The sequence below is a fragment of the Charadrius vociferus genome, unplaced genomic scaffold, assembly GCF_000708025.1.
Source record: "Charadrius vociferus isolate BGI_N301 unplaced genomic scaffold, ASM70802v2 scaffold1578, whole genome shotgun sequence".
Taxonomy (NCBI): domain Eukaryota; kingdom Metazoa; phylum Chordata; class Aves; order Charadriiformes; family Charadriidae; genus Charadrius; species Charadrius vociferus.
In genome coordinates, this window is record NW_009649704.1 from 555,986 (window position 1) to 578,993 (window position 23,008).

The window sequence follows — 23,008 nt, forward strand, 5'->3', positions numbered from 1 at the left end:
GCGTGGCACCTGCCAAGCCAACGGCTCCTGGAGCGGCACGCAGCCCGAGTGTGAAGGTACTTCTCCAACCCTCCGTCCTCTCCCGCGTCACGCCAAGCCAGCTCTGGGTGTCCCCAGCATGACCGCGGCGGGGACGGCCACCCAGCCAGCCCCTCTCCTCTGCCTCAGTTGCCAGGGACAGTCCGGTGCTGCGAGAAATAATACTCTTATTTAGCATTTCCTCCAAATACTGTGTGCGTGTCAAGGAGTTCTCCCCTTTCCGAACATCTGCAGGTCCCGTCTCACAGGAGGGATTTTCAGGGCCGGAGGATGAGTATCGCCTTTTTGCGTGCCCAGCTGCGCTCCGCCGTGCAGGGTGCACCGGGGCGGTGGTATAAAGGGGTTCAGGTTCTTCGGGTTCGTGCCAACATCGAGACTGAGGGTGTAGAGCAGGACGAGCCTTGGGGAACTGGTCCTCGCTTCCAGCTGTCCCCCGAGACCGTGGCTGGCGGGCTCACTGCAAGCGTCCCGGGGTGACCCTCCCTCGGTCTGCGTCCCGCAGCCGAGCAGAACGGGTCAGAACGGGTCAGAAACGCCCCGGTTTGTGCCAGATCTGTGGGTGCGGTACCACCGACTGATTCACTGTTGCTTTGTTGAGGAAATTCAGCGGAATGAGAAATGTCAATAGCTTCAAACCTCCGTTAGAGCTGGAACTGGCACATGCGAGAGTCATTTACATTAAGCAGAAACGCAAAATGCTAATTATAATCCAGTAAGCATATTTTCGCATTTGAAAACCCCAAACCCCTTATTTTTCCATTTGAAGGAATCAAGTAAGGCCCTATAATCCAATCTAATAAACCCCCAGCCGGATTCTCTGAGCTGTGCTGCTCACTGCTACTGTTTTATAAAAGTGTTTAAAAATCAATTGGGGAAAGAACAAAAGCCAAACCGAGGCAGGATACCAAATGGAAGGAGACCTGGGCAAGTGCTTCTCTCCAGCTGGTTTGAAAGCCAAAAGCTCAGGGAGAGTTTGTAAATGAATTGGAAATTTATTCCAAATTGATGGAGCTCTTGATTGAAAAGACACTGAATCATGTTATTAATACACTCAGGTCTCGGGGTTTTTTTCATTCTCTGTGTTTTTTTTTTTTCCTTTCGGTGGAAAGGCTCTGTTCATTAATCTCGGGATAAATAACCCATCAGGTTCCAGAGGCACCAAAATACGGATCCCTGGCAGATTTTTTTTTCATACTTTATGAATAATAATAACATTAGGCCTATAATGTAGTCATTTAATGTTAAGTGCTGACTGGCCAATATAGGAAAGTAATTTACAGTGATGAGCAGCGCGTCATTTGTATTCACCACGAGTTGCGAGCGCTACGAGGTGTTCTTCTGACGGCACTTTGAGTCTTACATTCAACTTTCTGGAACGGGTAGTTATAGGAGAGGGAGGGGAGAGATTAATTTGGGGATTGAATTCAGGGCAAGTGAGGATGAGGCAGCGTGTGGCAGGAACGGGCATCTCTGCTCATGTGGAGACGCGGCAGCGGGGCCGCCCGGCACCTCGGCAGCGCGGTGCCTCTCTGGCTCAGCCGCTCGTTCACGGCTCTCAGCCACCAAAATTGAGCGAAATCAAGCCTGATAGGGGCTTCGCAGGTCACCCGCACTCGCCTGCCCGGGGAATTCAATGCAGATTGCTCTCCAGGTGAGCTGCTGGATGAGCACAGAGGGTCCGGGTGCGTTCAGCAGGAGGTGGGTGCCCACTGCAGAGGAACACAGGAGCGCGCGGGCGTCCAGAGGACACCGTGCAAAGCCTACAGCATAAATAGAAGGGAAGGAGAGAGGAGCTGTTATCTCCATTTCAGAGAGAGCGAGCGAGCAAGCTGCCGTAATAGGTTCAATGACAAAGCATCTGCTTGACTTTGAAGTCAAGGAGGTGATGTTCAACCGTCGGTGTCCTCCTGCGCTGGGACTGCTCTGGTCCGCAGAGGGGAGGTGTGAGGAGCACTGGGCTTCGCAGAGGGTCACCTTGAAACTCACTGGCTCTTCATCCTGATACCTTTTATCCACTGTAACTTTTTTTTTTTTTTTTTTTTAAGAAAACCAAAGGAATAGGGAGGCAGAAAAAAACCACAACTGATTTTTCCAAAAGGTACAAATGGTTCGGAATGGAATTAATTGCAGGGACTGCTTCTGAGACTCTGGCTTCAGTCTGGTTTACGTAGCTCTGGTTTTGTTGTCCCCAGTAAGCGCAGCTTCCCTGGATTTCTGAAAATTGCAGGTTTCAGGCCTCATTTACCTTTAATTGCCAGCAAGTTTTTAAAGTGTAAATGAAATATTAGATGCTTTTTTCCTTCTTTCTCCTCCTTCCTGATGCCCTGCCTGTGTTCACCGAGGACTGGTGCAGGAGCGGACTCATCGGTTGTACTCTGCTCTACACTCCCTCCTCCTCCTCCACTTAGAAGCTGAGCAGAATATTTGGTTTTATAATGTTTTTTGTTTCTCCAAGTGAATTAAAACTGCATCTAAAGTGAGATGGGGCTCTGGCTGCTCTCTGGCAGTTTCAGTAGACAGAAATGTGTTTATTTTAAGTGATAACACTGGGAAGAGAAACTGAGTTATGTCTCATGCCCGTTTGACTGCTGAGGACATGGGAAGTGGCAGGGCTGGGATTTGGGTCTGCGCTGCTTTTTCCTTTCTCTCTGCACATGGTTAGGTGGGTTATGGGTTGCGGGTTAAATTAAACAGCATGGAAATTACCAGCCCTGAAGCAAAGGCTTTGAGACTCCAAAGGCTCTCGGCTGTGTCTTATTCCAGCAGGAGGCTCTGCCTGATGTGTCAGACATCATTAGGAGCACGTTTGAGCCGGGCGCTCAGACGGCAGCAGAGCCCAAAAGAAGGACCGATGGTTATAAAGATTAGGTCAGAGGAGGGGGACCGTGCAAAGGACGCTGTATTCACACGCCACCTCGAGCGTAGTCAGACGTGCACCGTCGTCGCCCCTCAGCTTTTCCCTGCTGCGGTTTCTGAAGAGTGGGGATTGCGGCTCCTTGAGGAAACGTGCCTTCTCTTGGCGCTGGCTGAAGGAACGGCCCTGAAATGAGCCCCTCTCACGGGTTTCAGGGAGGTATTTGCTGTGCAGAGTTGGGGGACCTTGAAGTGTATGGTAAGTAACAGCACGTGCCCCTTGCCCTGCTCCGGACAATGCTGCTTTGGCCAACGGTGGGACCTGGGGGGGAGCTCGTGGACCATTCTCTGAGCATCGCTGGCTTCGTGCACAGCTTCGCTGGCTCTGAGCTGAGCACCTGAGCACCACCCAGAGACATTCCCGTCTCCCAGCAGCTTCTCGCTGTAAAACATGTAGGAAAAAGCAAAGGAAGGCGGGGAGGGGGTGATCTTAACAAGCTTTTCAGAAAAAGCATGCGTGACTTGGAATCAAATTAATTATTGCTGAGCTCTGGAGCACCTCTGAGCTTTGTGGTGTTTTATATAGCAGAGACCACTTTGTAGCGTACAGAAGGTTCCCGGCTGCCCCCAGCAGTGAGGGGATGGCAGGGAACAGCTCGGGCTGTCACCAGGAGTCAGGCAGACACCGAAGTCCCCGCTGTCGCTGCTCACGGGCCACCCCAGCACATGCGCACGGCGCACATCCTCCAAAACCCAAACAGGTTCCTCTTGAGGAGGAGGAGGAGTTGGGGCAGAGTGTGGCAGCACCAGCCCAGGCAGCTCGTGGCCGCTGGCTCCGAAACCCTCTGCTCAGCACCTCTTTATGTCCGATAACTGCAGGGTACGGGTTGGGGGCGGTCAGGGGGATGCGACGCTGTGCCCTGGACTTCGCGGCAGACCTGGGGAAGCAATAAAGTGTTGAAAGGAGCTTACAGCTCCCGGGTGAGGGCCAGGAGCTGAGTTCTCAGGAGGGCTCAGGAACACATTTTCAAGTGTTTGGTTCCCACTGTGCCATCTCTCATTAGACTTCCAGTGGCGCTCAGAGCCTGCCGTGTGGAGCTCACTTCGTCCCGCTGCCTGGCCTGGAGCTGGTGGCAAACCTTGGGCTGCGGGTGGGCTTTAGAGGGGTGCAGGTGCTTGGTGGGGATGGAGTTAATTGTATTTAGCAGTGTTTTCCATGGGGTTTGCTCAAAAAGGACTTTGTAAAGGTAACTTGTAAGAACAAAATTTGCTTTGATAAAGAAACAAACCCAGCAAGCCCAAGGTGGGGAGTTCTCTAACGATCTGTAAGTCCCGAGGACGTTTGAAATGGTTCAGTAGCAGCAGTGGGGTTGTAGGAGTGCCCTATGGGGCTCCTCAGCCGCGCAGCGCGGGACGGCCGGAGCAGGCTGGGGGTCGGGGCTCGTGGGTCTTTGGCACAGTTGGGGAGACGCGGGCTCCTCGGGGTATGAAGGGTCTGGACCTCTGCGCTTGTCTGTCCTGTCTTCTGCAACATGGTGACCCCAAGTCTCGGGGGAGAGGAGCGAGGCGAGCTGCTCTCGGCGCCCCGCGCGCTCCTGCCTGCGGTGCAGGGTCAAACCTCTCTCGTCATACCAGTCATTTCAACTGAGCATTATCTCCTGAGGTATTTCCCTGGTAGAGAAGCAGCGACTCTTAAGAAATCCCCATCTGATGCAGCTGATTTTCAGGTTATTTTCTTGAATTTTGACTTCATTTTAAAAGTGGTTGGGTTTGAGATTCTTAAGGAGACGTGAGTGGGTATGACTGTGGGACTTCCAGGGTCTTTAGGATTTATAGCCTGTTTGAAAACCAGAGCCAAATGCAGTTTTCTTTTGGGGACTAATTTATTTTACATCTCCCACTGAAGCCAAAGGGAATTATTTACCCACTTACTGCTCACTTGCATGATTAGCTCCTATTTATGTTTGTATGATTTTAAAAGTTGAAACCGTTCATCCTTACATCTATGGCATTTTTAATATCTCGCCTATACAGGTCACAGCTGATGCACGCTGCTATTAAACCATTTCCATGAGTCTCCTTGTAGTCACAAAAGTGATATTTTTGGGTCGTCTGTGTGTGTTTGGCCACATGCATAGGTGGAGGAGGTTGGGCAGGAGAGAACAGCTGATGTATGGGCAGGCAGTGAAATAGTAATTTAGAGCTTTTTCCGAGTTGATAGAATCTGACTTTTATCCCAGCATCTCTTGGAAATGACACCGTGTATCACAGAGACGTTGGCTGCATGAGAAATCTGTAACGAGAGAGCACCTCGGATGATTTTAGTGCCATGCAGAGTTTCTATGCGCACGGCCCAGAATGGTTATTAGTTTCCTCCTGTCAAACAGATATGCCTCCAACAAGCTCATATGTTAACAGGCTGTCAGCAAACGAAGCAACAAGGCAGGAGAAGGCTTTTCTCCTCGCGCTGGTGGCCTGGGCTCACTGCTTTCCCGCTGGCGCCTGAGGTTGCATTTCCCCACGGAGGATGGCCGGCAGCGTTGTGCCGGGGAGCAGTCCCTGGGGAGGGACGGGTCACCTCCTGTGGGCACAGACTGCTCCTCCTGCCGAGACTGCGGCACGTCGGAGGGGAGGGGTGGGAGCCAGGAGTTTCCTCGTCAAAGAGCTGGGGGCGTGCGGTTTAAGCCTTTGCTTGGTTCATGTGATTTTCTTTTATGTCCTGTAATTTCAGAGTAAATGAGGGCTGGATGCAATTATTGCAGGTGCTTATTTTGTCGTGACAGGGTTTCGTGCACCACCATTCACTCTGGTGCCCTTTTATTGCTGTGGTGCTGAGGTACTTTAGACATAAAACTTGGGCAAGTGACAAACCTATAATTGTATTCTCACAATGTTCTCCCTCCTCTGAAAGCGTAACTGGAGGTCACTGGGCAGTGAGCGATGCCCCAGTGGGAGAGCCGTGCGCTCCCTTGCTACTTTCCTTCCTTTGAAGTCTGCAAAGTTGTCGGTATCCCGAAGGGGCCGGCGGCAAAGCGGCACGCTTGGGTCCTGGATCCCAAACTCCTGGAAGATGGAGGGACTCCAGGCTCGGCACCACCTGCTTTATTAAGCTGTAAGGAGCAGATGTGAGATTGGGAGGCGGGATAAAGCCTCGGCGGCAAGCGGACACGGGTTCTTCCATCAGCCTGGAGGAGCAGGCGGGAGGAGGTTGCTCCAGGCTTGGCTGTGGTGGTGACCTGCAGGATCCCCCCGGAGAGGAGCGGGGCTGGTGCTTCGGGCACAGACTGGCTGCAGGGATGGAGGCTTTTTCGAATTCCCAGCCAGGGATGCCCCATGCAGCCTTGGGCCGTGCTGCCCGGCGAGGGAGAGCTCTGAGCCGGGGATGGCTCGTTCCCCCTAGCTCTGAGCCGGGGAATGGCCTCTGGCACCCTGTGGGGTTGGTGTAGCTGATTTTCCACAGAATTGCCTCTTCGTTCTGAGCTGATCCAGGGGCTTTGCAGCTAATCTTACTCCTATTGAGAACAGTCAATTGCAGGAGGAAAGCCTTGGGTTTTGCGTCGGACGAGGGGGTTGTTTGTGTATTGAGTTCTATTTTAACTTTGCTGTTTTGCTTTCTAGTGATATCCTGTGGAAACCCAGGAACCCCCAGCAACGCGAGGGTTATATTTAACGACGGCTTGATTTTCTCCAGTTCCATTATATATCAGTGCCGGGAAGGCTATTATTCCACAGGAGTGCTGAGCAGGCACTGCACGGTGAACGGGACGTGGACTGGGACCAGTCCAGAGTGTACAGGTGAGTGCTGGGATGGATTCCTGGAAGATGAGATGACCGATGCTGCCAGGCTCTGGGGACAGGTTGTCAGGGTGCGTTGGATGCTCGCAGTGGACGTGCACACATGTGCCGTGCTGAGAAACTCACCTAAACCGTCGAGCGGCAGCAGCAGTCGCTCAGCCCGCAGTCCCTGCAAGTACCTAATGGAAAACTCTTGCTTTGGGGTTGTTTTTTTCCAGTTGGATGAAGGGAGCTCTGTAAGAACTTTCATGACTAGATGTCAGCCAACCTGGAGGGGTTCTCCGGGGCTGCCTCTGAACGTGAGCGTTCCTGCCTGCTGGTGTGCCGGCGCCGGGATGCGCGTGGGCAGAGCCCCTGCGCCGAAGGCCTCGGTGAGCGCGTTGGGTTTCCCCACGGCTCCCAGCTGCGGTGCCCACGGCAGGAGCATGAATGACGGCAAATGCGGTCTTACGTAGAGAGACAGTAACTTGGGTAAAGAGAGGAGGGGCTGCCACGGGCAAACTGTCTTCCACCTAGCCCAGATTTGACCCAGGTTTTCTTTAATGTTTAATGTGTGTTAATACTTCTTCTTGCAAGGTCTTAATGTGCCATTAAGATCACTGCTCGCTCCACTGAGGAGAAGCAGAGTTTTCTCCATGTGCTGTAGTAGCCCGGTTTACTCCGTAGCTAGCCCCGCTCTCCACATGCGCCCTTCTCCGCCATTAATGGATTACATCCTGCATTGTAAAGTGCTCAGGACCATCAGGTTTCTATGTATTGCAGCTCCAGAAGTGTGAGACAAGGGGTGATCAGCCAGAAATGCTTCTTTCTTTTTCTTTGGCAGTGATCAACTGCGGTGACCCCGGTGTGCCAGCCAACGGCGTTAGACTGGGCAGTGATTTCACCTACAATAGAACAGTGGTGTTCCAGTGCATGCCCGGGTATATGATGGAGTCAGACAGGGCATCTTCTCTAACCTGCACGAAAGACCGAACCTGGAATGGCACCAAACCTGCCTGCAAGGGTAAGCTTGGTTGCTGTAAATATCAGAGGATGGAAGTTTTACAGACCACAAACTTCGTGGTAACTCATGACAAGGCAGCAACTTCTGCAGAGTGCCTGGAGCTCACCTCGGAGTTTCTCAGTCTATCGTCCAATCTGTCCCCTCTGTTTATGGCACTTCTGGAGTTTTATCAAGGTAGCAGGAACACCTTGCTATCTTTAGGTCTATCAGTCGTCACAATATACCTGGGAGGGAGGCAATTGCTATTATCCCTGCAGTAGAGAAGGAAAAGTGAAGCACAGAGAGCGAAGTGACTCGCTCTTCACAAAAAACTCAGATCAAACTCGAATGAAATAGTGTGTTTTGCAAGCACACGGTTTTTGGCATCATCGAGAAGTCTGAAAAATGTTTCTCCCAACTCCTTTCATTATTTCTCAGTTCTGAGATTGCCTCTGTAGTTCCGAGATAGGAAAAGGAAATAATAGAGCAGTTGCAGGACAGGCTGGATCTCTTCTGCAAGTGTTTTACTCGCCCACCAAGTGTAGATAAGGCTCGAGGCAGCATCTGTGTACTTCTTTAGCAATCTGGAAAATTCACCTGTCATGAATCTGATATAAATGCAGACCGCATAGAGACTTCCAGATGTACTCTGGCTCCTTTAGAGGCTGTAAAGAGCAATTCTTACACTCCTCTTTCATTCTCTCCACTGAGCTAATGTTGCAGGAATAATACAGAGTGTGGCCAGAGTCTCATTTGGAGGGCAGGCTGATTTGCATGAGCTTAGCATCTTTCCCAGTGCTCCCCTGAGCTGACAAGCAAAGCACTGCAAAAATGTCATATTAAAATACCCTAGAGTAGATGAAATACAGACTGGTTGTTGATTCAACTGCTAATCTGAAACTCAGCCAGGTTGTCCAAAATGTATGAATCTTTCAGGGAATCTTAGATGAGTTTTCACACTAAGTCAGGCTGGATTCATACCCGCCGTTGGAAATGAACACCGACTCAGAAATCTGACTTGGAGATTTGGGATTTGGTTAACTCCAAACTTCAAAGTAAAATCCTGGGGTTTACAACCGCTGGAAAAGTTTGTACAGCCCCCTGCTAGGCCGGTCCCAGGAGGGGCTCTTTGAGAGGAGCGTATAACTTTGATCCTACATGAATTTGCGCGTTAATGGAAATAACTGCGCTGAGAAGTCAAGAGAACTGTGTGTGCTTTTGTTTTTCATTCAGCTATCATCTGTAAATCCCCCCAAGCCATCCCCAACGGGAAAGTCGTGGGCTCGGATTTCAGCTGGGGCTCCAGCGTGAGCTACGCCTGCCTGGAGGGCTATCAGCTCTCCCTGCCCGCTGTGCTGACCTGCGAGGGCAACGGCACCTGGAGCGGGGAGATTCCCCAGTGCTTTCGTGAGTCGGCAGCCGTCTACGTGTTCGCGCGTGAATTGGGTGCAGGACTAGGATTAAAACCCACGTGGCTGATTTTAGCGTCAACTCTGCCTCGCCTGGCAATACCGTGGAGGCTGTGGTTTGCCCCTTCTCAGTATGGCCCTGAGCCCAAGGGAAGTCTCGCAGTAGCTGAAGTCAGTGGGAGTTTTGCACACCAGGAGAAATGCTTAGAGAGTTCCTGCAGCCAAACGGCTGCATGTCCTCCCCACCTCCGACAGCAGCCAAACTGCTGGGAGTCTTGGTTTGCCACCTCTGTAACGAGGAGGCGGTCGTGGCTGTGGGGACGCAGTCAGTCACTCCACCTCTTGTAGCAGAGCTGTGAGGTCACATTTGCAGCAGGTCTGAAGATCTTGCGTGTTCCTGTCCACCAGGCGTCTTGACAACTGGCTCTTTGTCCATGTGTGTCCCCAGTGACTGAGTCTTCTGCAGTCAGAGCTCTTGAAACTGCCAAAGGCCGTAGGAGAAAAGCCTTTTGGCAAAGGGCACTGTGTTGTTGTCGCAGAAGTTTGGAATGTTTTGTGAAGGCAGAGCCTTGGCGGGGTGGAAACCTGTGTGCTTGATACAATAGCTAATGCAAAAAAATTAGTTAAATGTCTCATAATGATAAAGGCAGATTTGAGTTTCTTTTCTTGGCTGAATGGCTGGCAGCTGCACAATAGCCATTTTCATATTAAATCATACAAAGCCCTTGCTGTGTTCCTTGCACCTTTCCCCGGATCTTGTATAATTAGTGGGCTTTCTGTGTGACATGGAACCATATAGCAATTTGACATCGTGCAATTAGAGATACATTTTAAAGCTGAGCGTGCTGTTAGGGGGGGGAAGAAAAAAAAAAAAAAGAAAAAATGGGAGAGAAGGTGGAAGTTAATTAACAGCAATTGACAAAAAGAGAGAATTACAAGGAAAAGTAGCCAGCAACGCCTTCTACCGCTACTAATTCCCTAGTCAATCGCAGAGTTTGATGGCAGGGAGTGGTAAGGTTTGGGCCATTAATAGACCCATCTTTAGCTTATTAACGTTGCTTGCTCTTGCGCTGGCTCATGGCAATCCACGTGTCTCTCTGCCTGTTGCAGCTGTGTTCTGCGGAGATCCGGGCATCCCCGCGCAGGGCAGGAGGGAGGACAGAGGAAAAACTCTTCCGTCTCCTTCTCCTGCTTAGCCCCGCTCGTGCTGGTGGGATCGGCCCGGAGGTTCTGCCAGTCTGACGGGACGTGGAGCGGGACCCAGCCCAGCTGCATAGGTAAGGGGAGACGCCTCTGTCTTGCACCTACGAGCTTTGAGTTGTCCCCTTGCTTTTCCGTTCGCGGCAAAGTTGGTTTTCTTTTCTGGGTTTGAAGGAATTAGCACTTTGTTCCCCTGAAAATCGGAACGTATAGGGGTGATGCTTTTGGTTTGTGCATACTGGCTGGTGGAAACCAACCCATCTCCTTCTCTTGGGGTTTGCTGCTTAGACTCGGCGACTGTCCCCATTCCCGCCCCTGATGGTGGTCAACGGTGCATCTGAGTTCTGCTCACAGAAACCACGGCAAAACCGAGTTCAGCCTAAAGGGTGCACATGAGAACTCCTATGTTCTCTGCTGCCTTTGAATTATATCCGGAACGGGAGAATAGCAACTCCCGAGAAGTACGAAGGTGCTGTATACAGAGATCACAATCCTACAAATTGCTTTGCCTAGCTGCACTGTTGGGATTCAGGCTGAAATTTCCAGACATTCTTCAGGTGCCCATTTTCTGGGACTTCCAGAACCCTTTGAAACCTCTGGGAGGTGTATAATCATAATTAGTCGCAGCATTCTCCGCCTGTCTAAAACTCTGGCTACATTCATGGACCCTTGGGCTCCCGTGGTGATAAACTGCATGGGCTGCGTGCTGTTACCTTAACGGTCTGCCTGAACACCACCATCATCGCCTCATGTGGGCATCTGGGGCAGAAACAGATCTCAGGGTGTTCTCCGCGGTTTGCAGTCGTTCTGGCTACATCTTAAATGCATCACCAGTTACAGTCATGTAAAAATGCTTGTGGCCTGGACCTCCAAGTTTCCTATTGGTTTCACCAGGAGCTTTCTCCTATGAAGAGTTGGGAGCACCTGCCTACTGTTGTAAATATTGGCTTTAAATGCTTCATCGCTTTCCTGCAAATCCTTGTCCGGGATCCCATCACGCGTAGGTGGCACCCAGCCTGCCGGGGCCATCTGTGGTTGAACCCGACAAATACAGCTGGTCACGCTGCTGATGGAACGCACTTAGAATTTGTCTCCCCAAAACAAACCACGGGAAGGGAGAAGATGTGCGTCTATAAAACCCTGAGCTGAAATGTCAGTGTCTGGCACAGGCAGCTGAGCCCAAAGTGATGTATTTATTCGGATGTCCCCCATTTTTGAGACGCGTTCGATTGGCAGCACCACAGACCCCCCAGATGCAGCCAGGAGAGCGGGGCTCTGCCGTCCACCCTCTGCCATCCATCTCCTGCTGCCATGGGGCTCTTTATTTACTGATTTTAGACACACTGATTTATCTGGGGGCTTCCATGAAAACTGCATCAGTGATAAATGACAAAAGCTCAGCAGAGCCAAATGACGGAAAATGAATTCGTTTGTGTGCCGCAGCCCCAAATCGGCCGCATTTCGTGTCCCTTGTTTAGTTACTCACCGCAGCTCCAAAGACCTGAGGACGACACCGACAAGCACGTAATGTTCCAGTGGGAAGAGGCCGATTAGTCAGATCATAAGAAATGAAGGCAGAAAAATAAGCAACCGTGGCGTTATGTACAGAAGTTGTCCTATGGCTGCAGCCTACAGTGACAGGCCACTGCTGTCCCGCTGTGCTGCATGGTGGAGACTTTTCTTAGTTTATTTCTTGTCTTCCACAATCCTGTAAGTTGGAGCATTTTGAGTAAGTGTAGAGAGGGCTTTGTGGTGGGGCTTATGGTCCTTCTCGTAGCCATGTTGAGCATGCCCAAGAAAGAACGCTGGGAATCCAGAGCAGACTCTCATCTGATTGCGCTGAGATCCTGCGACGCTCCAGCTCCCTGCTGCCACAGCCACCCCTGGCCGGCTACTGGAGCGTCCCCGTGGCCAGCGATGCAGCTTCGCTCGGTCCTCTGACCCCGAGGAGCCGGGAACCTGCTGCTGCCGCACTGCCTTTCCGACAGAAACTTCAGTTTCCTTTGCTGGGTTCGGGATGCTGGTATTAATGTCGTGCATCTCTGCCTTAGTTCCGTTGACGCACTGTTACCGTTGACGTGCTGTGGGGAAAAAAGAAAAACCGACGTGATAGAAAAAGGCAGCAGGTATGCCTTCTAAATTGTGTGTATTCGTCTTCTGATAGATTGAGAACAAACGAGGCGTAAAGGGAGATTATGTATCTGAGATGCATTAAAATTTCCAGCCACCATCTATCACTGTGAAACAGCGAGGTGCGAGCGAGCGCCGAGCGCAGCCCCGAGGGACGATGGTGCTGGCCCAGGGCACAGGAGAGGACGGGGTCACCGTGGTGCCGGGGGTGGCCAGTGGCAGCGGAGGGCACAGCCCTGCTGAGCCGGGCGCTTCGCTCGTCGTGTGTAGAACAGGGGAAGGAAGAGCCTTGTCCCTGACATAAGATTTGTGTTCTTACGTTTTCTCCTGGGTGAAAGCGCCTCTGGTTAGTTTGCGCTGCAGCAGTCAGGGATTTAAGAAACAAAAAGATCCGTGTATTTTTCCTTGTCACTGCGTATTCCTTCTGTAGAAAAACACTTCTGTCTGGTTGGAAGGCGCAGCAGGGTCTCTGTGTGGGGAGCGGGGGAAGGCAGAGCTCTGACGCGCCTTCCGCAGCCGCTCCTCTCCAAGGCTGCCTCTGCTCCTCTCCTTCCAGACCCCAGCCTCACGACGTGCGCGGACCCCGGCGTGCCTCTCTCCGGGATGCAGAACAACTCCCAGGGCTACCAGGTACCGTCACGGCCGGGTTCCCACGGCTGCGCCCCAACGCTCACTCCGTGCCCGAGTCCTGACATGGGTTGAGGTGTCCTCCCGTGAGCGGGACATCCCGGCATGCTCTGTTAGACCTAGGAGTGCATTTGTGCGGGATTAACTAGCGATGCATTATTTATGATATTAATTACAGTCCTAATTAATAGTTATTAGTGTAATTAGTATTCACATCGGAGACGTAATTTCCATTCATTTTCAGACCAAATTCTGTAGGTGGTTTTCTTAATCTCAGCCTACGTGCAGTATGAAATCAGTGGAGAGAAAAACCCAAAGCAATTCCCCGGGGTGCTCCGTCTCCAGCCTCCGCTGCTGTCCCTGCGGGTGCCCCTTCCCTGCTGCCACGGGGCCAGGCACGGGGCCGGGACGGCTGATTCCATGTGGCTACACCTGCCAGAGTGGGTCTTTTGGTTTTGCTGCTAATTAGTTATCTTAATCTTGGGTTTTAATGAATTAATTCTAGTTTTTAATTAATACTGAGACACTGTAAGTCTGACTTTGGTAAGAGCTGCCAATCTGAGAGCTGCACGCTGTCGTGGAGCCACCTCAGGTGCTCAGGTGGGGGATGAGAGCAGCCCTGAGGAGAAGGACCTGGGGGTGCTGACGAGAAGCTTGACAGGGGCCCACAATGTGCGATCGCAGCCCAGAAGGCCAACCGTGTCCCGGGCTGCACCAGAAGTGTGGCCAGCAGGGCGAGGGGGGGATTCTGCCCCTCTGCTTCACTCTCGTGAGACCCCACCTGGAGTACTGCCTCCAGCTCTGGAGTCCCCAACACAGGAGAGACATGGACCTGTTGGAGCGGGGCCAGAGGAGGCCCCGGAGATGCTGGGAGGGCTGGAGCCCCTCTGCTGGGAGGACAGGCTGGGAGAGTTGGGGGGGTTCAGCCTGGAGAAGAGAAGGCCAAAAAGGGGAGAGCTCAGAGCCCCTTCCAGTGCCTAAAGGGGCTCCAGGAGAGCTGGGGAGGGACTCTTGATGAGGGGGTGGAGTGATGGGACGAGGGGAGATGGTTTTACGTTGAAAGAGGGGAGATTTAGATGAGATATTTGGAAGAAATTCTTTCCTGTGAGGGCGGTGAGCCCCTGGGGCAGGTTGCCCCGAGAAGCTGTGGCTGCCCCATCCCTGGAGGTGTTCAAGGCCAGGTTGGACGGGGCTTGGAGCAACCTGGGCTGGGGGGAGGTGGCCCTGCCCAGGGCAGGGGGTGGCACTGGGGGGTCTTCAGTGTGCCTTCCCAACTCAACCGTTCTATGATTTTGTGATTCTGTGAGGTGGAGCCGAGTGTCATGGGGAAAAGGTGCCTTTGGCTGTGGTACCCAACTGAGCGTCCAGGAGCGGCTGGGCAATAAAGCCCGGCCACAGCATCAGCGAGGAGGTGGCCCACATGGTACAGCCTTGCTGGCCAAGGTGGGAAAGGTACTCAAAGCCCTGCTTGGCGCTTTTATTCCAGCATATTCTGGTTTTAAAGCAAATCCAGTTGCAATAACAGCACTCACAGCCAAACAGCGTTGTACTGCCAACCTGTCTGAAGCAGGGAGTGAGCTCCATTGTACGATAGTGGTTTAGCTGAAATAGTAATAATAATATGGTCAAAACCAAATGCAAAAAAGTGGATAGTCTGCAAAAAGTAAGCATACCTCAAAAATGTTGAAAAGTCAAGTTTTCAGGTTTTGTGATCCTTTTTGCTGTTCACAATCCCAATTGGCATGTGTAGTACAGCTAGGGGATGGTTGTTGGTACTACTAACATTGAATGTCCCTTTGGGCAAAAAATGCAGCCCTTTGGGGTAGCACCTGGGTTTGATGCTGGCTTTGGGTATATTTAAAAGACAAAGCAACTTTGCCTCTAGCGCTGACAGAAGCAACTCCCTGCCCTGGCTTTCCCGGGGCTCTGAGAGCTTTCTCGACCCCAGCCTCTGGCAGGGCAGTGAGGGCAGAAAGCGGGTGGCTGCCCTCTGCAGCCTATAGAAGATGGAAAATTATAGAAGTACTTTTGCGTATAAGCACGGGTGAGTCACATTGCACTGGAAAGCTCAAGGTTTTATCTCCTGTTGAACCAGGTGGGAAGCGTCATCTTTTTCAAGTGCCAGAAGGGATACCTGCTGCAGGGCTCCACCACCAGGACCTGCCTCCCCAACCTGACCTGGAGCGGCGTGCAGCCCGACTGCGTCCGTAAGTCCTGGCAGAGGTTTTGTCGAAGGAAGCGGGTGCCTTTGACCACGCTCTTGCCTTGTTTTGTTGCACTGTGGAAATTGCCGGCTCTAAAGAGCTGGGAGTTTGGCCGGGGGGGAGCTCTGAGAAAACATATTTTTGAAGAAAAGGGAGATCACACAATCACTTCTCTCCTGACATGACTACACCAACGGCCACTTCTGATTTCAGATGAGATTTTTTTTTTACTTGTCCCTTCCTCAGAGACATAGTTTCAGGTGAGACTTTGTTTTGGGCTTCTGAGACGGTATTTGATGGCCGAGACGTGAGCCCACACTCCAGGGACCTCGGTTAGCATTTAGCCAGAAGGGCTCTCCGGCAGAGCAGTGTTTCTCCTCATCTTTAATAACGTGTTGCTCTTTCTTTTAAGCTGTCCATCATCTTTTCCCTGCTACACCAGAAGGAGTTTAATTTAATGTATTTTAGTGGCAATATCCATCATAGCCTCTGTATCATAAGTATGAAAAAGCTTTTTCCTCTCCCTTATGAGGTGGTTTATTGACGAGATATTTTTCCGCTAACAAACCCTGTAGGTGCTCATCCCGCGAGCAGCCCAGCCGGGGCGCCCACCTTTAAAAACTCTTGCGCGTAGCATCAGGGGAGAAGGGAGGAGTTGCTCTGGAAGGAGCTGCTCGCCTGGGTGGTGGCAGCGCATCCCCACCTTCACAGGCTGCTCTCTGCTGCGCTGGAGACTGCAGGGACGCAGCAGCAGCTGTACGTGGGATTTTGCTCCTGGTGCTCGGTGTGTTGAAATAGAAGGCGGTTTTGGCTTACCCGTGCCAGCAAGGACTACTGGGTTGTTGCCTTGAGGTTTTGCGTAAAGCCTTCTCCACCCGCCGCGCCGCGTTGGATGCAGTTGCTGCTAATGAGTGCTGAAGTGCTGCCTGCGAGCCGGGCTGCGGGCTCGCAGCCGGGGCTCCCGGACCATGCGAGTTCGGGTTAGTCTTTTGGCTTTCTGGGTTTTATATTTCATCTGCTGTAAAACAAGGATGAAGATAATACCTCCTGATGGCTGCCGAGGATTTGTTTTCATTCATGAGCAGTTTGAGAGCTACAGAAAGGGCAAATTTACAGCGTGGGTGAGAGGGAGCTTCCTGGCTCTGCCATTTATTAATTTTGTGTCGTAACTTCTCAAGGGAAGTGGTGACACATTTACAGCAGGACTTGATAGAGCAGTGTGGGCACACACTTGCTCTGGTGGCAGGGAGCTGGACGAGCTCCGCTTCGATTTCTGCGGCCAAATCCTAAAAGTTATTGAGCAGTTGTAGAAATTTGTGACTGTTGCACACTTCTGAGGAGTTACTGTCTGATCCTATGGACAGGTGGGTGCAAATTATTAGTGGGATACTGGTCCCATGAAGAGAGACACAGTGCTGGGGTCAGAGTTAAAGGAAGGAGAAAGGCGTCTTTAGCATCATTTGGTTTTGACTTTTTTCCCCTTAAGAGGTGGGGAATAGCAGAGCCTGAGTTTCGGTTCATGGAAGCTGGAAAGGAGTGGAGGATCCCCTGAGAGCTTTAGCCAGAGAGAGCAATCTAGCCAGCGGAGCACAGGAATCGGTCTCATTAATTCATCCGTCTGGGAAAAATCCAGGCATGGCATTGTTTCCCTCAGTGAGCAGAGAAAGCTTTTGCTGAAAAAAGCTCTTCTAAGAGATTTCTGTCCCTGCTGACATCACAGCGTCACTCTTCTGCCTTTCTGTGTACGACTGGATGGTGTCTCTCATCTCTTTTCCCCGTGCTTTGCAGCTCACCACTGTAAGCAGCCGGAGACCCCCTCCCACGCCAACGTCGGGGCTCTGGATTTGCCATCCCTGGGCTACACCTTGATCTATTCCTGTCAGAGCGGGTACTATCTCACCGGAGGATCTGAGCACCGGACCTGCAAAGCAGACGGCAGCTGGACAGGAAAACCGCCCATTTGCCTCGGTAAAAGCTCTGAGCAGCGTCACCCCGGGTGCGCGTTTGCCTGCGCCTCTGCAGAGGGGAGCGCTGCAGCCCGAGAGAAACCGGCCGTTCTCTCGGACCCACACACGTGCGTTTGCGGGGTTGAGCTGGTGGCGGAGACCGCAGCTCTCACAGGGCCCTGTGCGGGTCCCCGGGGAGAGGCAGCGAGGGGATTTTCTGCCCGATGGTTTGGATGTAGAAGCATCTGCACAAGGCAAAGGTTGTTCTTTGCTTCACCCACCTTTTACCTACCTCAGAAGCTTAGATCAGGGACACGTGGTGGTCTGCTTTTGAAATAGAGCTGTGTGGCTCTCGTGGAGCACAGTAGCACTCTCTGGACACTGGTTTGGGGCAGATGCCGGGGCGGGGAGGGGACAGTAAATGAAAGAGGAGTGCATCAAGCAGAATGTGGCCAGCAGGGCGAGGGAGGTCATCCTCCCCCTCTGCTCTGCCCTGGGGAGGCCACATCTGGAGCGCTGTGTCCAGTTCGGGGCTCCCCGGGTCAAGAAGGACTGGGAACTGCTGGAGAGGGTCCAGCAAAGGGCTACAAAAACTGGAGCATCTTTCTGATGAGGAAAGGCCTGGTCCTGTGCCACTGCTGGAGGTGCCCCTGCTCTGGCAGGGGGTGGCACTGGGGGAGCTCCAGAGGGCCCTGCCAGCCCCCACCAGTCTGGGATGCTGTGAAAGCTTCGTGGTGTTTCGGTGGGCTGGGCAGGACCCGTCCAAAGCCCTCCTACACAGGGACGTGCAGCCGTGTTACGTGTGTGAGCAATGCCGGCCGAAGGCTGTCCTGCATTAGCACGGTAGGAGTGTCTCAGCAGTGTCAGACGCCGCAATACTCACCGGCGGTGGTTTGCCCCTCTCTTTCAGCCGATGTCCGCCCCAGCGGAAGGCCGGTTGGCACCGCGCGGGACCCACCACTGGCCAAGGTGTCAGGTACCGTAGCGGGGCTCGCTCTTCCATGGGACACGTTGGTACTAGACCTGGACCTTACCAGGTCCATCCATTCCCCAGGACAGCCAGAAACCCGGCTGGTCCTTGCAGGTCTTGAAAGCACTGGGCTGGTGGAAGCAGCCCACGCGCTCCATCCTCTTCATGCTTCACTGGAGAATGGACAGGAGCCTGAAGGGAGTCGGGCACCAAAATCCACTGCCCTCCCCAGGGCGCTCTGGAGATTCGAACCCTTGAGGATGTTTTACATTAGAGCTTTTTTTCAGAAAAATGGGTTTTGTTAGCTTTTCCTAAGAAATTAATTTGGGGGTGGGTTGGTTTTTAAAACTTTAGTGGCATTTTTTGTCAAAACAACAAAATTAAAGTCATCAGCTTGTTTGTTCTCCTCTCTTTGGCTTTGTACTCAGTGATGATCACGCAGAGAGTGGGTGGGATTTGAGATATTTAAATACGTATTTGTGAGTTCAAAGAAAGAAAGAAATTTGCTGTATTTTGATTTCTGAAAAATGGAAATAAATGGCAGTGCGCTTGTTTTTCTGCATCCCCAATTGCTGTGGTTTCTAGTGCCTGCTGATGTGTTCGCAAGGAATTCCCTTTGGAAAGGCTCCTATGAATACATGGGGAAAAAGCAGCCTGCAATGCTGTCTGTCACTAGCTTCGACCCTGCCACCAGTAAAGTCAATGCCACTTTGATAGACCACAGCGGCGTGGAGCTCCAGGTGTCCGGTAAGGGAGCTGGCGTGGGCGTGGGGGGGGTTTACACTTGTCAGAAATGGCCTCACAGAGCCACTTCTGTGTATGAGTGGGGTTGACGCTCTGATTGAGCTTTACAGAAGCACCCAGGTTTGACGTCTCCAATCTTTGATCGGACCAAGACAAACAAAATCATGTGCCTGAGTTTGCTTTGACTCTGAAAGGCAGCTCAGCCCAGTCCCATTCCCTTCGTGCTGGAGTGGTGGACTTGTAGTCCAAGACAAACCAGAGAATATGACGTGAGTGCCCCTTTCCCTGCCCACCCCACTCGGTTGTTACTGATCCAGCAACGTAACCTGGACATGGAGGTGTTCAAGGCCAGGCTGGACGTGGCCTTGGGCAACCTGGTCTAGTGGGAGGTGTCCCTGCCCAGGGCAGGGGGGTTGGAACTCGATGATCTTCAAGGTCCTTTCCAACCGAAACCATTCTATGATTCTATGAACAGTGGAGTCTCTTCCCGTGTGCAAAATATCTTTAATATCCTCGGGGGTGGATGCGGGATTGTGTGTTTCCCAGTGCGAGTTGTTGTCCGCTTTAAGATGATGATGTGATTTCTCTATGCTCTCAAGTAGAAAGTTAATTACTTCAAACTTGAACAGAGTCATTATGATCTAGTGATTAAAAGCCTCTTACTTTTCAGGTGTTTACAAGAAGGAAGACGTGCACCTGCTTCTCCAGGTTTACCAGATAACAGGGCCAGTGGAGATCTTTGTCAACAAGTTCAAAAACGATAAATGGGCTCTAGATGGACATGTGAGTGCTCAGGCACCTCGTACACAAAGTCCACCCACACAGCTCCTCCCGTTGCTATCACAAGCCCGGCTTTCCTTCCCCTGAAGCTGAGGGAATGGCTCCTGTAGCCGGTGGGAAGACAGGGCTGCTATCCTCCAGTGACCTGCGTGCGTGAAGGGGGCATAGGGCATTCTTCCAGCACGTGGGTGACGTTACATGACAGTCGGCTCTTCCATGCTCCCTTGCAGCTCTATGGTTTTTTTTTTTCCCTGTGGTTTTAAATCTGGGAGTCTTCCAGATAACGTTAAAGGAGAAACCAACATGATTAATACCATTTTAACATTTTATGTCTGTTAAATATCAAACTAGAAGAGCTAATCTTCCCTTATGGACTCAACTTCTCACCCCAGTTTCTGTGTCTGGTGGTTTCCCATGCCCTCAAGAGATCCACTGGAGCTTAGAAGAAACATGCATCTGATTGACCCATGGCCGGTCGTAGCCCAGGGCCTTCGCTATCCCTGTTGAATCAGCGGCGTGTTCTGTAGTTTATTGCAAACAAGATTTTTTTTTCCCTTCCTTTGAGATATGAGAGTCTTAAGTTGTTGGGCAGTCAGACTTCTTAAAAAATGCCACGGTTTTCTGGGGAATTGAATCAAATTAATGCTATGCATGAACTCGAAAGAGGCTGTGACAGGATGGGTGCTAAAATCCCAGGGAAGTGTGGAAGGAATGCGTTGATCTCTCTTCTCCTGTCACTGCAGGTCTCATCAGAGTCCTCAAGCGGCACGTTTGTGTACCAGGGCTTTGTGCGTGGCAAAGGCTTCGGGCAGTTCGGCCTTCAGAGACTCGGTAAAGTTCCTCCGATTACTCCTTTTTCCCTTGATTGCCAAAAGCTGGATTTTGGTGGTAGTGGAGGGAACATTTCTCCTATCCCTGACTTTCATTTTCAGCCCTGCTGGACCAGATCTTTACAGAAGTTTTTGAACCATCAGGTTTAACCTAACCCTTTCCAGCCCCTCTGATAAGAGAGCTCAGAAAACCCAAAGCAGCCGCTGGGGTAGAGAAGCCGGGTGCCCTCAAATTTCTGCACCCCACAGGGGTGGGAGATGGTGGCACCCGAAACAGCTTCTGTTCCTTCACGTGTGGGGCAGAGCAGCACGGGGAGGAGGGGGTCCCCGTGGCCTGGCAGCACCTCTCCCACCTCCAGCTCCTCCCGGTACGACGGGCGCAGCAGCTCTGCCCTGGCTTGTGGTTAAATACTAAATACATCGAACACTGGATGTTCTGTCAAGGGCGGCTAAACCCATCCTCAGTGTGAGATTTGTGGGAGACAAACAACACTAGAACAAAATTTTTAATTTGGGAACGAAGCGAGGCATTTAAATAAACAGGTTTCTGTTCAAAGACAGAGTTTGGAGCCACAAATACCTCCTGGACACTTTTTTCTCCGTGTTGCCAGATGTCTGACCTGAAAGCCCAAGTCCCATTGCTACTGCAAAAAGTGTCTCCATCTCACTTCCAGAAATCACAGAGGCACTTGAGAGCTTAGACGACCCAAGTTCTGAGCTCCTAAATACCTCTTAAAATGTGGCTTGAGCTCTTCAGTCTCTCAGGATTTTTGGAATCTGACCCTGGAGTCTTGTCACCTTTATGGAGAATTAGATGCTCATTATTGCAGCCTTTGAAAGTCTCCCTGGAAGCCTAACTTTAAGCATCCAAGTTTGAGCATTTTGGTAAAGTGAATCTATTTACATCTCTCTTTAATTGGAGTTCTAAGTAAATGATGATGTTTAAGCTAAGCTAGATCTCCAGACCATTCTTCATGGAGCTCAGAAGTTTTTGATGACCTTTTCCAGCAACACTTCTCGCCACCTTGTTCTCTTGTTGATGATGTAACCTGTAACTCCAGCAAACCCCATTTCCCACAGCGCTGTTTTGAAATGTGTTTTACTTCTGCTGTGTTTCAGACATCAGCATGCTGGAAAATGATCCAGAATCAATAGGACACCATTTTGCATCAAACAGCAGTTCTGTGGCAGCTGCCATTCTTGTGCCTTTCATAGCCCTGATTATTGCAGGGTTTGTGCTTTATCTCTACAAACACAGGTGGGTTTCAGGAACGACGCCAATAGGTGAAACAAAATCAGGGGGCTGACAGAAACATTTGTGAGCTTGACTTAAAAGCACTCCCCCTAGACCCGGTTTCTCATTTAATTCAGAAGGTGAAAAAATAACGGAGCAAGCATGCGTGGAGGGGCGAGGGCGTTAGGAGAAGAGAGCGTTGAGGGCTTTTATGACCATTAATAAGATTTGTGGCAACACTAAGTAGGATAAGGCAAAGCAAATTTCATACGCCAGCATTCAGGCTGGCTTTGCATATGTTGTAAATTCGGTATTTCTCCTGATCGGTGCATTGCTATGGAAATGTTGCTGCGTTCAAAGCGTGGTGCAGGCTGGCCGCTCTGCAGAGGGAGCGCGCCTGGGGCTACAGCAAAGCCCCGGGAGCCGCCTCTGCTACACATCTATAGTAAGACTTTTCTATGGATTCCTCCTGCCTTATCCCCAGGGGTCTACCCTCTTCAAAAGCAGTTTTTTTCCTTTTTCCACTGACTTGTCAGGACTATTCAGCTGGCTACGGCGGGATTAGCCGTGACCTCTCTGGATTTTCTCTCTGACATCCTGCAGGAGAAGACCAAAAGTCCCGTTCAATGGCTACGCAGGCCATGAAAACACCAACGTCCGAGCAACGTTTGAAAATCCTATGTATGACCGAAACCTGCAGCCCACGGACATCATGGCCAACGAGACGGAGTTCACAGTCAGCACGGTGTGCACAGCCGTATAGCACCCGTCCCCGCTGCGGTGAGTGGGCCAAAAGGGAGCGCGAGAGTGGCACGGCGCCACCGCTCTCCCCCTCTTTGTCACTTGTAAAATGTTGGGTCGAAGCGGTGCTTCAAGGGAGCGCCCAGAGTGGTTCGGATTGCCCAGGAGATCTCTGCAAGACCCAAAGCAGCATCCCCATCTCTGGGTCTCAGGTGCTCGCTGCCGGTTGGGGCAGGACCTCTTGGGGACCAGTGACAAAGCAGATCCAAATAGCCCTGTGGTGAGAACAGTGAAGGAAAAAATGAGCCTCTAAGAGAGATGGGTCACCGCGTCGCTCCAGACAGGGTATTTTGCACAGTGCTCAGAGGAGGGGAAAGCAACGGGGTTAAAAGTTTTACTGCACAGGCGCAGAGGAGTAACTTAACGTTGTAAACAGAAGTACCCTGGGGACCTAAAGAGCACTTCTAGACTGAAGGATTCTCAGTATGAGACAGTGAAGCCATTGCAGGCTTTCCCAGCACTTC

At 51.5% G+C, this 23,008-nt stretch overlaps 1 protein-coding gene across 1 annotated transcript in view; it reads left to right on the forward strand.

The window, feature by feature from the left end:
* Positions 1 to 22,506, forward strand: part of CSMD2 (CUB and Sushi multiple domains 2) — a 308,452-nt gene extending 285,946 nt beyond the window's left edge. Inside the window, 15 exon segments of the mRNA XM_009890603.1 lie at positions 1 to 56; positions 6,511 to 6,687; positions 7,511 to 7,690; positions 8,903 to 9,076; positions 10,189 to 10,242; positions 10,245 to 10,355; positions 12,965 to 13,038; positions 15,131 to 15,242; positions 17,028 to 17,207; positions 18,096 to 18,161; positions 18,741 to 18,902; positions 19,570 to 19,682; positions 20,423 to 20,510; positions 21,629 to 21,767; positions 22,347 to 22,506. The exon segment at positions 1 to 56 is cut by the window's left edge and continues 118 nt beyond it. Coding sequence (XP_009888905.1) covers positions 1 to 56; positions 6,511 to 6,687; positions 7,511 to 7,690; positions 8,903 to 9,076; positions 10,189 to 10,242; positions 10,245 to 10,355; positions 12,965 to 13,038; positions 15,131 to 15,242; positions 17,028 to 17,207; positions 18,096 to 18,161; positions 18,741 to 18,902; positions 19,570 to 19,682; positions 20,423 to 20,510; positions 21,629 to 21,767; positions 22,347 to 22,506 — 1,846 coding nt within the window.
* Positions 22,507 to 23,008: the final 502 nt, after the last annotated feature.